General features: G+C 46.0%; 1 protein-coding gene across 6 annotated transcripts; it reads left to right on the top strand.

The window, feature by feature from the left end:
• Positions 1-2,391: 2,391 nt before the first annotated feature.
• Positions 2,392-14,576, top strand: LOC142023181 (protein SLFN14-like). Of its 6 annotated transcripts, none has more exons than XM_075013881.1 (7): positions 2,451-2,564; positions 4,183-5,267; positions 6,728-6,856; positions 8,135-8,858; positions 11,331-11,868; positions 13,177-13,226; positions 13,327-14,575. In XM_075013881.1, exons 2-6 carry the CDS (start codon positions 4,190-4,192, stop codon positions 13,186-13,188), a joined length of 2,481 nt encoding a protein of 826 aa, XP_074869982.1. In that variant the 5' UTR covers positions 2,451-2,564; positions 4,183-4,189; the 3' UTR covers positions 13,189-13,226; positions 13,327-14,575. The 6 variants fall into 6 exon arrangements, with proteins under 6 accessions (XP_074869983.1, XP_074869984.1, XP_074869982.1 ...); XM_075013878.1 differs by having other exon boundaries at positions 11,331-12,119; positions 13,327-14,574; XM_075013882.1 differs by lacking the exon at positions 13,177-13,226 and having other exon boundaries at positions 2,392-2,564; positions 11,331-12,119; positions 13,327-14,571.
• The last annotated feature ends 1,014 nt before the right edge of the window (positions 14,577-15,590 follow it).

Raw genomic sequence — 15,590 nt, 5'->3', positions numbered from 1 at the left:
TTGTATAAGAACAAAGGAGACAGAAGCGACTGCAACAATTACCGTGGAATTTCCCTCCTAAGCGTCAGTGGTAAACTGTTCGCTCGCGTCATCCTTGGCAGACTCCAGAAGATTGCTGAGAGGGTGTACCCCGAATCGCAGTGCGGATTCCGTGCAAAGAGGTCTACCGTTGACATGGTCTTCTCTCGAAGGCAGCTGCAGGAGAAGTGCAGGGAGCAGAGGAAGCCACTCTACATAGACTTCATCGACTTGACCAAGGCCTTTGACTTGGTCAGCAGGGATGGTCTGTTCAAACTGCTCCACAAGATAGGCTGTCCTCCACGGTTACTCAAGATGATCCAGTCGTTCCACGAAGACATGAGAGGAACCATCCAATGTGATGGCGCATTATCGGATGCTTTCAGAATCAGGAGCGGCGTCAAACAAGGATGCGCGCTTGCTCCGACGTTGTTCGGGATCTTCTTTGCACTCCTCCTGAAGCATGCCTTTGGATCTTCAACAGAGGGCATCTTGCTGCACACAAGATCTCGTGGGAAACTGTTTAACCTTGCAAGGCTGAAAGCTAAGTCTAAGGTGCGGGAAGTCCTCATCAGAGACATTGCTTTTTTTATTTTAAGTCATTCTCACATCAGTCAACCTATTCAAAAATCTTTGGCTACGTCTACACTACAAGATAAATTCAACTTTTAATAAATTCAACTTTTTAAACTTGTTCTTATGACTTCAAATTTAAGTGGCCTCAAATCTCCTGGAACTTTGACCCACCTTTTCTCCGTGTCGAGTTACTACATCCCCAGTGCCTTATCCAAGTTTGACTGCGTGAGCAATGCAACGTGGGTACCTATCCCACAGTGCCTTAGCCCTGTAGCTGGTCTGGGAGTTTTGTTGCGGGGAAAAAATATTGCCATGGTTGCTTGTGGCCGTTTGATGTCACTATTTGAGAATGCAAAGCACTGTCCCAGAATTCGGAGTACCCATTCATTGCATGAAACGAATACGAGACAGTGCCATTTTTTTCTGGCACAGCGCTAGCATGAGCATGGATCCTCAAATACTTAAAGTCATTGCACACACTGTTATGGCTCCTTCCTGGACTGGGAGGCACTTTTTCTTTTGACTACAAAGGGCAATGATGATGGATATTTTGAAGAGGAAATCACACACAAGACCTCACAAATGCTGGCTGCTCTGCATACATTGGTGACAGCGGAGTTGCGGTTTTGGACTTGTGAGACCAGCACACACTGGTGGGACTGCATCATTTTGGAGTCCTGGGCTGACCAGCTGGGGGGGCAGAACTTTTGCATGCGTAAGTCCACTTTTATGGAACTTTGTGATGTGCTGAAGCGCAGCAACACAAGAATGAGGCCAGCTTTAACAGTTTGGAAGCGAGCGGCAATTGCTCTGTGGAAGTTTGCAACACCCAACAGTCAGTGGCAAATCAATTCAGAGTGGGCAGGTCTCCACGGGGTGGGGCACATTGGTGCAGGTAGCCAGGGCACTCTGTCGGCGTCTCCTGAAGAAGACCGCGACCCGGGGAGATGCACAGGCCATAGTGGAGCATTGGGGTTTCCTAACTGCGGTGGGGCAATAGATGGCGCACACATCCCTATCATGACCCTGGACCACCTGGGCTCTGAGCGTACGTACAGAAAGGGGCACTTCTCCATGGTGTTGCACGATCTCAAAGGCCGTTTCTACACAGGCTACTTTCTCCGAAAGTGGCATGCTAATAAACGGCTCAAAATATGATAATGAGGCACGGATGTAAATTCCCAGTGCCTCATTAGCATAAGGTCACATGATCTGGAGTCCTGGAGAGCTTATTACGGACCCCCAAACAGGGCGTAGAAGCTCGGGCCCCGGAGCATCTTCCGGAAGGACTTGTTTCTTTCGGAGGCCCCTTCTTCCCGAAAATTTTCAGGAACTCACCTCCGTGCCTCATTAGCATATTTCAGGCCGTTTATTAAAGGGCCCTTGCTGGGATCTTTGGCCCAAGTGCCTGGTCCATTTAGGGTGACCATTTTTCCCCCTCTGATGAATACGGGGCACCTGGTAAAATTGCTCAAATTCCAGCGAGCTCAATGGCAATCGAGCAGAACTACGCGCCACCCTCCCCCGACCTGGGCCAATGGGGCGGGACGGAGACACACGCCACCCTTTGACCTTGACCTCAACTAAAAAGGGGGGGGGGGCTCAGATTTAGACAGTGTCACTTCAGCATTCAGCTCCGCCGCTCTCAGCGGCAATGGAGGCGGGTGGGGGCTGCGCAGCCTGAAAGGGCCGGTAGAGCCCCACCCCCAGCTGAGAAGCGCCGCGCCGCGCCGGGCCGCACGTGGTGCGGGGCAACCGGGGCAGCGAAGCGCTTTCGGTTTCCCGGGTACGAGAAACGAAACTGCGGCCGGCGCTGCACTCACGTGTCCGCCGCAAGGGGGCGCCGCGGGGCCGCCGTTCCCAGCAGCGTGGGAGCGCTCCGGCCCCGGCCCTCCGGCAGCGGGGTGGGGCGGAGGGTCTGTCTGGCCGCGGCAGGCGCCGCGCTCCGGTCCGGGACGAGCAGGCAGGCGGTGAGAGTCGTTCCTGCGGCCGGGGTGCGGAGCGGGTGGCGGGGTGATCTGGGCCCGGAGGGGCGGAGCGGGGCGCGGGTGGAGGGGCTCGTGCCCGGATCGGGGCCGGTGCGGGAGCGGGGCTCGGTTCTCCTTGCGCTCAGGAGCACGGTGCGGGGCGAGCCGGTGTCCGGCTATTGCAGCGGGGTGGGCGATCCGGGGGTGGGGGCTGCCGGGCCGGGCGCTCTACCAATCTGCTCTTCAATATTGCCAGCAATGGAGATTCCACAACCACCTTAGGCGATTTGTTCCAGTAATTAAGCACCTGACACTCAGGAAATTTTTCCTACCATCCAACCTAAACCTTCTTTTGCTGCAATTTAATCCCATTGTTTCTTGTCCTGTTTCCAGAGGCTAAGAACAACAATTTTTCTCCCGTCTCTTTGCAGCACTTTTTTAGGTATTCGAAACCTGCACCATATCCTCTCTCAGCCTTCTCTTGTCCAAACTAAACAGTCCCTGTTCTTTTAATCTCTTCTCTCATAAATCATGGTCCGCAAACCTTTAATAATTTTAGTTGCTCTTTTCTGGACCCTCTCCAGTTTCTTCCCACCTTTTCTGAAATGTGGTGCCCACAACTGCACACAATACTTCAGTTGAAGCCAAATCAGTACTGGACAGAGTAGAGCAGCAAGATTTTTTGTGTCTTGCTTACAAGACTCCTATTAATGCCTTCCAGAATCTCTTGCGTGCGCGTGTGTGTGTGTGGCCACAGCATCACACTCCTATTCAGCTTGTAGTCCACTATGAGCCCTGGGTCCCTTTCTGGTGGACTCTCTCCTTTCCCATTTTGCATGTGTGAAACAGTTCCCGCCAATGTTCAGCGCTTTTTATTTGTCTTATTAAACATCATCCTATTTGCCTTAGACCAGTGGGTCCCAGCCTGGGTCTGTGGACCCCTATTGCTGGGGGACCGTGGGAAACAAAAAGAAAGGAGTAAAAATGATCGTAGAAAATAAATTTTAAATAAATTGCAAATTGACAATCAGTTATTTTGAAATTAACTATCTTCCAATAATGCTATTAATTTCTGCCTGAAAATCTATGTTGTGGTTTCCTTTTTCATTTTATAAAGTGTCCAGAGTGGTTAAAATTGGCTTTGATGATGGTCCAAGAATGGCTGGAGGGTGATTGGGGGTTCACCACGGCCTCAACCCATTGCTCCAGTTTGTCCAGATCTTTTTGAATTCTGGCCCTATCCTCCAAAGCACTTGCAGCCCCTCCCAGCTTCGTATAGTCCTCAAACTTGATAAGCCTACTCTATGCCATTATCTAAATCATTGAGGAAGATATTGGACAGATATTGCTTGCTTTTTGTGATGCTACAAACTGGTAAATCCCCACTGGAGTATTTCAGCCCGTGCTAATCTCAGGAGGAGTTAGGCAGGCAGGCTGGTTCCTTTCTGTGTGTTTCACTGTTTCTTCTGAGACAGTCTGAAAGTGAGTGGGGAAATAATTAATCCCCTGGAGTGGTTCCCAAGTCAAGCAGCCATATTAGAAACAGGGGCTGTGGCCTGCTGAGCCATCCACTTGGTTGTGTGTAATGTTTAAGGGAGCTCTCTGTCTTTCGTTGTTTCAGGAACGCCATGGCCATGCAGGAGAGTATTCTGCACCTCGATTGTTCCATAAACTACCCTGATGTGGTTGTAGAAGTTGGAAAAGTAACTTTCGGCGAGAAATCCAGGAACCAGATGCGGGATGGCAATTTAAAAAGAAAACAAACTGGTAACATTTCCCAAGCAGCATGTGCCTTGCTGAACTCAGGTGGAGGCGTGATAAAGGCAGAGGTTGAAAATGTGGACTACGATTATAAAAAACATGGGATTGGACAGGATATAGAAAAAGCTCTTACAGAACTTATTCCATCTCAAACATTTCTAAAATATTTTGATTTTGAATATATACAGAAAAATAAGTATGTTTTAATTTTTGTGAAATCATGGAGCTGTGACAATTCATCCTCTCCGCGTATTTGCAGCCTAAGAACAGGTTTGTGCCGAAGATCTTTTACTCGAACTGAGACCATGAGTCCTACTGAAGCCGCACAATTTCTCAAAGAGAAGGCAGATTTTGCCAGGAGACAGTGCGATGAGGAGTCAGAACCAAGAGCTAAGAAAGCTCTACTTAGTGATGTTCGGCAAGAACAAAACATATATGTGTCTGCTGAACGCTTTTATACAAGAGACATTCTCACCTTGGGGGAAAAACTAAATTTCACTGAGTCAACACATGTTGAATTTAAGAATTTTGCAACAAAGAATGTTTTGAAATACGTTAAAGAGATCCTGCCGACTTACATCTCTGCCTTTGCAAACACACAAGGAGGATTTCTATTTATTGGGGTGGATGATAGTGGGAGAGTTGTTGGATGTAGGAGGGACAGAGTAATTATCGATGAATTAAAAGAAGCGGTAGAACATGTTCAGGGGAAACTGTCCATTGCCCATTTCTGTACTTCTCAGCATAGAATTAAATTAGAATGCAAAACGATGGAGGTGTTCGATGAACATGAAAGCTTGTATGGCTATGTCTGTGCTGTGAGAATCCAGCCATTCTGTTGTGTTGTGTTTTCTAATACTCCGGACTCATGGGCTGTAAAGGACAAAAAGATCACGAGGATGGCAGCTGAAGAATGGACAGACCTGATGATGGCAACTGACCCAGGTCAACATGGGGGGGCAAATATCAAGATTTGTAATTTTTATTTCCATATGAACACTAATTTCAGCATTTCTAGCATAACAGTGTCATGGTACCTTCATGATCAGTCACTGATTGCTACCCCAAACTCAAAGTTACAAAACTTTCTATCTGAATACATATTACCTGATCTGATAAATAACATTTAAGCAGAGTGGCCTTCTACTCTTTTGGTCAGATGCAAACAGCACTAATCTTTGATTCATGGTGCACCCTGTAACCAGTCAGTGCTAACTGTGCCAACCCAAATTCTGCAAAGCCATCTACGTGTCGAATCATAAATAATGGAAAACTTATTGGTGTCCAACTTTGCCTTTATAGCGTGAACCAAATACTGAGGATATTTATCCCAGGACAATCCAAAAGATAATTACAGATAAAAACAGCAGGACTAAGGTCCAATATCCTTAACCCTTTCCTCCCTTATCTCCTTTTGAGGATTTCCAAAGGGATGGAGGAACTCAATTGTTTGCAACTGAAATCTCCCCCTATACCCCAAGCTTCTGGCAATAAGATTCTGCCCTTTCAGCCGCTCGAAGGGACACACTGAGGCTGTGGATGTGTTCCCAGATAAGCATTTCCAGTTACTTAACCGCATCTCATTTTAAGTGTCCACAAGGTGCATATGCTGCACCAGTTTCAATTCTCTGCAAACAGAATAGAAGTCCGTATGATTAGGGTCCTACCAAATTCATGGTCCAATTTGGTCAAGTTCATGATAATAGGATTTTAAAAATCATAAATTTCATCATTCCAGCTCTTTAAATATGAAATTTCATAGTGTTGCAGGGGTGCTGGTCCCTAAATTATAGGGGTGGGGGAGAGTTGCAGTGTTGTTACCTTTACTTTTACACTGCTGCTGGCACTTCAGAGCTGAGCAGCAGAAAACAGTGGATGCTGGCCGGGAGCCCAGCTCTGATGTTAGAGCCACCAGCAGCAGCAGCAGAGAAGTTAGGCATGCATGGTAGGATATTAGCCTGCTTACTTCTGTGTTGGTACTTGCACTGAGCAGCTACCACTCTATGGCTCCCCAGCTCTGAAGGTACCAGCATGGAAGTAATAATAGCATTGTACAGTGTTATTTGAGCAGCTGCAGACAGGAAACTGCCTCCAGAGCTGGGTGCCTGGTGAACATCTGTCGCTTCCTGACAGTGGCTCTGCAATTGTAAGAGTAGCAATACTGTGACGCCCCTAAATAATCTTGTTTTCCCTCCCCACTCACTTTTGGTTCAGAACTCTCAATTTGAGAAATGAGTGTTCCCAGGGTAAAAGCGCACACACAAAAAATGGGATTTCATGGTGCGAGACTAGATTTCATAGCATGTGATCCATTTTTCATGGCTGTGAATTTAGTAGGGCCGATGTATAATGATCAGGGGATGCAGTAATAGTGTGTTAACATGAGCTGTAATTTATTTTTCTAGTGATTTCAGATTTATGTCAAACTTTCACAGCTGAGCTGAGTGTGTCCCGTTCACCCCCACTCACCAAAACAGTGTTTTCCATCAAAGGCCTCAAGTGTCTGCGTGACCTGCCACAAGCTCTATTTTCAGGTATGCATTTTTGTTGTATCAGCCTGATTTACATACGTAAACACAGAGATCAGAGCTTTCATTCAGAATGAACATTAGGATGTAGTGGCAAATTACTCCCCTTTTGCCTCACATGGTATTTCAGATAAGCATGAGGATGACAAGGGTGTGTCTACACAGTAAATTTATTTCGAAGTAACGGCCGCTATTTCAAAATAACTTTGCAAGCGGCCACACAATGCAACTGTGATTTTGAAATAATTTCAAAATAGCGGTTGGTTTATTTCAAAATTGGTAAACCTCATTCCACAAGGAATAGTGCTTATTTCAAAATAGGGGCTCTGTAGAGAGGAACTAGGGGCTATTTCAAAATAAAATATTCCAGAATAGCTTATTTTGAAATAAAGCTGCTGTGTAGACATAGTATTTCAGATTAGCGCTCTTCCAGGGGCACTAATCTGAAACATGCTCTATTGTGTATAGACAGAGGAAATGCACAGGTTAGGTCATCCAAATTCTTACCCATCTTCTTCTGCTACCCTTTACTGCTGCCAATCTTTCATATTCACCTTAAACATTTATTGAGTGAATTTGTTTTCATTTTTTTAAAGTGGAATAGCAACTCTTTTATACGGAGTACATGTGAAACACAGTAAGTATGTAAGAATGTTTAATATGGGAAAAAAAGTTTATATTAAGATAGGGTTGCTCTTGGGTACTTTAAAAGCAATAACCTAATGCCCTCAAGTCTGGGAAATGCACAGTTAAGGAAATGACAAAAATATTGCAGTATTTTCCAACTTTTTTTCCTTTTTGTAGTAATCCTTTCAGTTATATTAACTAATGAGTTGTACAGGTTGAACCTCTCTAATCTGGAACTCTTTTGTCTAGCAGCATCTGTAATCCGGCATGATTTTAAGTCAGCTGGACAACCACTTGTCATAGGTGTGGCCAAGTTTCCCATGGTCCCATAAAGTTGTTTCCAGCCACCTGTCCTGGTTCTGAGTGTTCTGTGATGTTATTTACCTGTAAATTACACCTATGTATCTTCTAAGAGTCCAGTAAGAAGTAGAAATGTTGATAATGCTGATAGACAATACTGACCTCTGGTGGTCTAGTAAATTCTCTCATCTGGCACCAATCAGGTCTTGAGGGTGCCAGATTAGAGACATTCAAACTGTAATATATTTTCAAGCATAAATTCAATTGGAATAAGTTGTAAAAATGCTTTGTGGTGCTTTTGAAAAAAGAGAATTGCTATAAAAATATTAACGTTTTTCTAATTCTCTCAATTCCTAGTAAATTGTGAAGGGATAGTATACAACCCAGATAGCCTCTGCAGAGAGCTGTTCTCGGAGTATCCAGGTCTGGAGGAGTTAATGAAAGAGGAAATGGAAGCGCAGCAATGTTCTCAGGGGCTGCTGATATTTGCAAGAAGCTGGGCTGTGTCTATCGGATTGCCAGAGAGTCCACATGTTGTCTGTGATGCTCTCTTAATAGCTGCAGGCAAATACCCAACGTTGTACACAGTCAAAAAGAAGGATTGTTCTGAGATGATGTTTGACTATTCAAGATTAATTGCTCATACGTTAAAACAGAAACTTGTAAATGATGGGGGATACACTCAGAGAATGTGTGTGATTCCCCAGCTCCTAGAGCTTGGAAGCAACAGACAGGACAGTAATGACTTGCATGTAGAAGTTAAGTATCCCCTTACCTATGTTCTTTCGCCTGAAAACAGGCCAGACTTACTTCAGTCACTTGTGATAATCTTGTTGAGTTTTAGATCCTTCTTAAGTGACAGGCTTAAATGTGAATTTTTCAACCTTCTCACCATTAAACAGTATGAGATACTAACAAAGAACCTTCACAAATCCAAGAAGCTGTTTATCTACGGCCTGCTGGGAACAGGGAAGACAGTTGTGGCCCTGAATATCATAGAGAGGATTAAGAACGTGTTCCACTGTGGATCTGATGAGATTCTGTACATTTGTGAGAATCAGCCCCTGAAAACAATTGTACAGTGAGTATTTTGTAGCTAATTCAAAAATGCTGTATAATAATAATAATATCCAGTGTCAAAGGGATGATGGGGAATAGATGTTGGCAAAGAATGTTTCTCACTCTTTGAAAAGGCCTTTCATCCTTCATTAAAAAGGTATGTAGCTGTTCTGTCAAGCATTGGCTACATTAAAGACCATCAACCCATAATTCTCCATCAGTGCAGTTATACTAACTAGAATCACATAAACCAGCAGGTAAAATATGCATATATACGTGCTTTCAACTGGCGCTTAGCTTGTGTTAACGCAAGTTGAAATCCTGGGGTTCCTGGGGGCTGGCGGGAGTGTAGCTCCCTGCTCCAGACCCCCCTGCCCCAGTTTCCTCAGCTGGGGGAAGCTGGACAACTGTACTGCTGTAGCTTCTCCGTGGCTCCCCACCACTGTGGGAGCTGGGAAACTGACCAGTGCTGGTGCTGCCTCTCGGTTCCCAGCTCCATCCAACTTGCATGAAACTTGAGTTATGTGAGGTTGCCCAGGAGTGCAGCCTTTGTGTAACTTGGGGTCTGCTGTATCCTCCCATTGCTGCCACCAGTGGTGCTTTATCCGTCAGAAGTATTCCAGTGCTGCAATGCTGCCGTAGGTGAGAAGGTAGTTTGCATGTTATTGGAAAAGGCGGGGCACGTCTGATGGCATTTGGAGGGTCATTCTTGATAAACCATTTGGGGTCGGAGTCATCCCTCAACTGGAAGGGAAAAGCTGCACCTTTGTGGGCTGGCTAAGCCCTGGCTCCCGGGAGTGGTTCACCTGCTAGGAAGATGAGGCAGTGTTTCTTTTCCTCTCCTCCCTTGGGTCCGGATGTGGTAAGGTCAGCTTTGCTGCATGGCGCCTTCCTCACATTTTACCTTTAGTTTCCTCTTCACCATTTCCTTCCCTTAGTCGTACTGTCTCTCCCACCTCTGTTTTCTTTGCCTGTCTCTCCTTATCCAGAGCTGTTCCCTTGCTCCACACTACCCCGCTTCCAGTCCTCTTCCCCGACCAGCAGCCCGAGTCCTTCCCCTCTCCTGTACTTATCAAGCCTCCAGATCCATTTCCATTGCCCAGCATTGAGGTTATATGCTACTCCTCAAAACCCCTGCCTCCCCCTTCAATCCCTGATTCTGCATCCAAACACACACAGGCGCTGCTGCTGCTGAGGATAAGGAGGTGGCTGGTGAATCAGCTGGTAGCTGCTTCCTACACCCACCGCCTGCCAGGAGGGGAGGTTTGCCGTTGATGCAGAAGGCTGTAGATGGTATGACAGTCCATTTAATAGTTTGCTCATCTGGCCTCATTCCTCCCAGGAGTCAAGCTTGATTTTCTTGCCCCCTCCTCCATGGCCAGGCAGGAGGTGTTTCGCTTTTCAGTCCTTGGGAGTCCAGTTGAGCAGCATCCCGGTCAACATGTGATCACTGACCCACATCAAAGACGTAAATAATTTATCTACTGAAAGAACCCCCACTTACAACAGCTCTAATCACATTTACACTAAGGGTACAGCTGTGCCACCAGCCAGATTGACTCGGTCATGGTCAATCCTCTTGGGTTCATTTTTGTGCTCCTAGTGGGGACTTGAGAAGTAGAATCATCAGGGGTCCACATCAACCCCTCTCCTCGTTGGTCTCATGAGGAGTAAGGGAGGTTGACGGGAAGGTTCTCAGTGAGGACGGATAAGTTGATCATAGGTACACCGATTCCAGCTATGAAATTACCGAATCTGGAATTGCATATCTACAATCGACTTTAAGGTCTAGTGTAGACCCGACTTAAGGCTAGAGGGGGGTATAACGTGGTCTTAATGTGAATGAGCATAAGGCCCATACCTTACATAGTACTATATAAGAATCATGGTGAATGAAATCCTAAGTACATGTTGTTTAATATATAAGCAGGTTTTACATGTCTGCAGTGTCATAAGTGTTAGAACTGTAAAATGGCAGACAAATTATAAAGAGCCTCATAACTGGCTGTTGCAGCAAATTATAATGCTTTGTTTTCTGTAATGTTCTTATTGTGTTGTGTCAAAAACAATGTTTGTCACTCTTTTGTCCCTAGAATGACAAACTGTAAATTAATAAATTTTTGTGTGGGGACTATATATCATTGCATCCTTCCGACAATCTGCATGAGATGTCTCCCAACAACAGTAATGATTTTAGTAACATTTCTACTTCTGTTATATCAGATGTTCATTTTTTGGCTGAAAAAACTCTCACATTATGTAACACATTTGAGATATGCAATTTCTGGCATAACACCACTAAAGGCATGTAGTTAATTGATTAATGCCTGTTGCCGTTTGTAAATTTAGTCTTTTCAATATCAGCAACCAAATTTTGAAGGCAAAAAGTTTGCAAGCTTCTTCATACTCAGAAGTGTTTTGATACACTTGTCACAGGTGCACAAACCAACAGAAAATTCACACTAATTATGCCACATGTTCTTTTATTTTGTAGGGGGAGAAACATTTGTGAGTCTGTGACCAGGGTTGCTTTCTTAAAAGGGATTTATCCATCAGTGAAGCACATAGTTATTGATGAGGCCCAGAATTTCCGGTCAGAGGATGGTGATTGGTACGCTAAAGCTAAGTGCATCACCCAAGGAAGTATTCACCGTGAACCTGGTGTTCTCTGGATCTTCTTGGATTATTTACAGACAAGTCACCCATTTCCATGTGGTCTTCCAGATCCATCAGAACAATATCCTCAGGAGTGGCTAACCGTAGGGGTCCGGAATGCCACACAGATATACGACACCATGCTACGAGAGATGCAAACTATTGTCAGAAATCCACAAATTGCTATTCCTTCTGACCGGTTAAGCATGTTGCTCGATGAGGCCACATGTGGCCATCCCTTGCCAGGTCTTTGCACTGAAGAAAAAAACTTGGAGAAGGAGGAAATAGCAACATACGTGGCTGACGCCTGTTCCCGGTATTTTCGGAATGGTTACAGTGGGAAAGACATTGCTATCCTGTGCAACACAGTGAATGAGGTGAAGTGGTATAGGCATCTACTCCAACTCAAAATGAGACGTTGCAGACTAGATGCCTGTTTCACAGGTGCAGATGGTGTGCTGGAAAATGCGATTGTTCTCGACAGCGTACGCCGCTTTTCTGGCCTGGAAAGAAACATTGTGTTTGGTATCAACCCAGTCCCTCTCCCTAAGCAGGCAGAGATTTCTAGCAATCTTAAACTCTGTGCGGCATCCAGAGCTAACTTACAACTTTATTTGCTGTACGAAAGGTAATGCTTGAAAACAGGAGCTGCTTAGTCAGTCAGGAGGGATTTCCTGTAGCTGTGTGTAGAGACTGATAGTCGTGTCGCCTTTGTGCTTTTTCACTCACAGTTCAGTACGAAGCTAGCAAAGTTCCACCTTCGAGGGCTCCCAGGCTAATGAACTTCACGAGACTTGGCAAGCCCTCAGCATCTGAAAAAGCCCGTCCCTGATAGAAAGCAAAGGCGTTACCTGGGGTATAGCCCACCTGCAGCTAATCAGTCCTCCCTGCTCTTGTGTCCATGTTCCCTGCAGCAACACCTGCTTTGGCTTTGGTTGTCGGGTGGCAGGTCAAGCGACTGACAAGTAGGAGGCAATGCGCTCTTGCAGCCAAACTGGCAAGTGGGAGAGTTCCTAGCTGCAGTGTCCAGCTCAGCGTTGATTCTCTCTGCAATCCAGGGCCCAGTGTTTCAAGAGCAGCCTCTGATTTGGGGTGCACCAGTGCTCTGGTTCCCAAGATGCACCGAGCAGGATCCATGAGGAACTTAGGTGCCTAAACTCTGGATTCAGGCAGTTAAGTCTCTGCACAGCCCTCACTGTGACCCACAAAAATCCAGCTTGGCTTTCACCCTCACCTTAGCAGGGCCTAAATTCACTCAGTCCCGGTTAGGGATGTTAACCAATTAAATGGGATTTAACTGGTTAAATGCTAGGTTTAATGGGAGAACCAGTTAAAACAGGTGTGGAGTGGGGCTAGGGAGCCTGCAGCAGCCCTGCTGGTTTGGAGCAACCCCCTGCCTGCCGTGCCATAGCTTTAAAGGTTTTAAATGCTTCAAAAAAAGTAAAAATTAAGATTGAACAAATTAATGGTATTTTAGAGAATGGCAATCATTTTTAACTTGCAATTTGTGTCATTCTGCATTTGGATTGAAATTGGACTTCTATTAAAAGTGTGCAAAACCAGCACTTTTTAAGGTTGTTTATTAAATAAATGCCTTAAATGTGTTGGCTAGAAAAATAAAGATGTAACAAACCATGTTTTTCATTGAAAATGAACTCATTAAACAAAGGACGTATTCATTGCAGATAGCGGATTGATGGATTGTTTCTGGTCATCCCAGGGGAGATTTTCAAAGGTATTTCGATATAAAGATTTAAAGAGATGTCTGAGGAGAGTTACCTTAAAGAGTGCTTAGTTTTTTAAAAATAAACATATTTTCTTTGTAATTTACTCAGATTTCAATTGGATTCCCCACGACGAGGAAACCAAAGTGAGCCAGTTGTCGCAGGAAAAGAGAACGTTTGACTTTATTTCTATTCCTACTTGACTACAAAGCACTGCCTTTTACTTTGGGGCTTGCGTGGGTTCGCTCTCATTCAAAATTTTTGCTTTTTATTCATTAGACGGCAGCTCTTTGGAAGTCTACAATGTTCTACATCTTTTACAGTTGAATAACTTGTACCACATCTACAGAAGAGGTACCAGCGCGTTTCTCTTGTTGCGGTCCATTAGGGTTTGAGCAGGTTCAGTTAAAGGAGTGGTTACTGAAGTTGATCACTGAACCTTGATTAAAGGAGTCTGTTCCACCCCCTCATGTTACCCCGCAAAAGAGCCTTCTGCTCTGCTCATTGTCCTTGGATACTCTGAAAAGTGTAACTTGCAGGGGACACAGACTATAGACTTCCCATGGCATAGAACCACCCTGCTGCTTCCCACAACAGACTATGTAAGGCGAGTTTGACCCATGCCTCAGCTGTGCTCTCCAGAGAATTGTCCCACCTCTCTCTGGGCTGACTGGCTCCCTCCATGACACCATTCCACAGGAGCTACAACATTGCTACCCTCAAGGTGAAGCACACATGCTGGTTTGAGCATTGGCCTGCTAAACCCTTGGTTGTGAGTTCAATCCTTGAGGAGGCTATTTAGGGATTGGGGCAGATAGATGTCAGAGATGGTGCTTGGCCCTGCCAAGAGAGCAGGTGACTGGACTAGATGACCTCCCAAGGTCCCTTCCAGCTCTAGGAGATATGTATCTCCAATTCTAGCTTATAGAACTGACCCGGTCAGCAGTGAGATTTGCATCATGCTCACCTCCACCAAGTGATAGGGGTCATCAAACTGTCAGGCACTGTGGAGCTGTTCCTCATCAGCCTCAAACATACCAACGTGATTGCTGTGATGTATCGCTTTAGGTCATCGCACAAACAAACTGCTTAATATTCTAATAGTGAAGAGAAATGGTGATGACAGGGTGACTGAATTGCTGGGTCTGTCTTAACTGCATGGTGTGTAGACCAAATGATTATCACTTTAATAAAAAAAAAACAACTGCTTATTGCATGGACTCATGACCCGGTGTCTCCCACCCTCCAGAAGAGGACTAACCGGGGGGGGGGGGGTCTCTGTGAAGATGGTAGATCTCTTGGAGGTGAACATTCAGGGGAGAGACTGAGGGGAGTCACTCACTCTGGGGTGACTCCCTTGGGGGTGGGGGAAGGACTGGACATTGTCTATGGGACTGATGGAAGCTGAGGGGTGATAATAGCAGATAGGGGCCGTGCACACATGCACAGGGAGGCAGAGCATGGACAGAGCTGGGCTTCGAGTGCCCAGAAACAGCCTCAGGCAGCTGGACCGCCCTGGTCCAATCTCAGTTGCTGGGTCTAGAGCGTGGGGCCAGTTGCCTGCGGTGTACAGGCAGATTGCAGTTGGGAGCCAGAAGCTCCAAGGCCAAGAGGACAACACAGACTGTTTGAGCATTGGCCTTGTAAACCCAGGGTTGTGCGTTCAATCCTTGAGGCGGCCACTTAGGGGTGTGGGGACACAGATTAAAAAAAAGAAAAATCTGTCAGGGTGGTGCTTGGTCCTGCCCAGAGGGCAGGGGACTGGACTCAATGACCTTGAGGTCCATTCCCATTCTATGAGATAACTTATGTATAACCTTACAGTGAAGGCTATGGGGTAGAGGCCTCCCCTACACACAGATGGGGAGGAGGAGAATAACCAGGAGCATCTCTGCAAGCATATTCCAGGGGATAGTGCACTAGACTAGTCCCCATTTCTTGTGATGCTCCTCATGCTGTGTCTCAGGTAGCTCCCTCCTACTCTTCCTCAGCACCAGCATGGCAGCTTAGGGACCCTTTCCCTGCTGCCGTTGGCTTGAGTGACAGAGCAGCTCCAGGTGGTCAGAAGGAACATTTATGGAAAAATTTCACTTCCACCAGGCAGCACTAATGGGATGCCCGGAGAGGAGAGCACGCAATGCTTGGCACGTCTGCCGAAGGGCCAGCTGCTGGTGCACTGGTCGTACATACTCAGCATACGCGGAATCTGCAGAGGTTTTTGCTCCCATCCCCATAACGCACTCTATTGAACACATCCAACAACTTTGGCGCCAGGGGCTTCCATAGCCACCGCTTCTGGTTATAGGACCTACGAAAGGCACCAGGCTCCTACCATGTTAGAGTTCTAGAGTGCAAGGTTTGGAGCAGCCACTTGC

Source organism: Carettochelys insculpta, chromosome 19 (genome assembly GCF_033958435.1).
Source record: "Carettochelys insculpta isolate YL-2023 chromosome 19, ASM3395843v1, whole genome shotgun sequence".
Taxonomy (NCBI): Eukaryota; Metazoa; Chordata; order Testudines; family Carettochelyidae; genus Carettochelys; species Carettochelys insculpta.
This window is presented reverse-complemented; position numbering and strand designations above follow the sequence as displayed.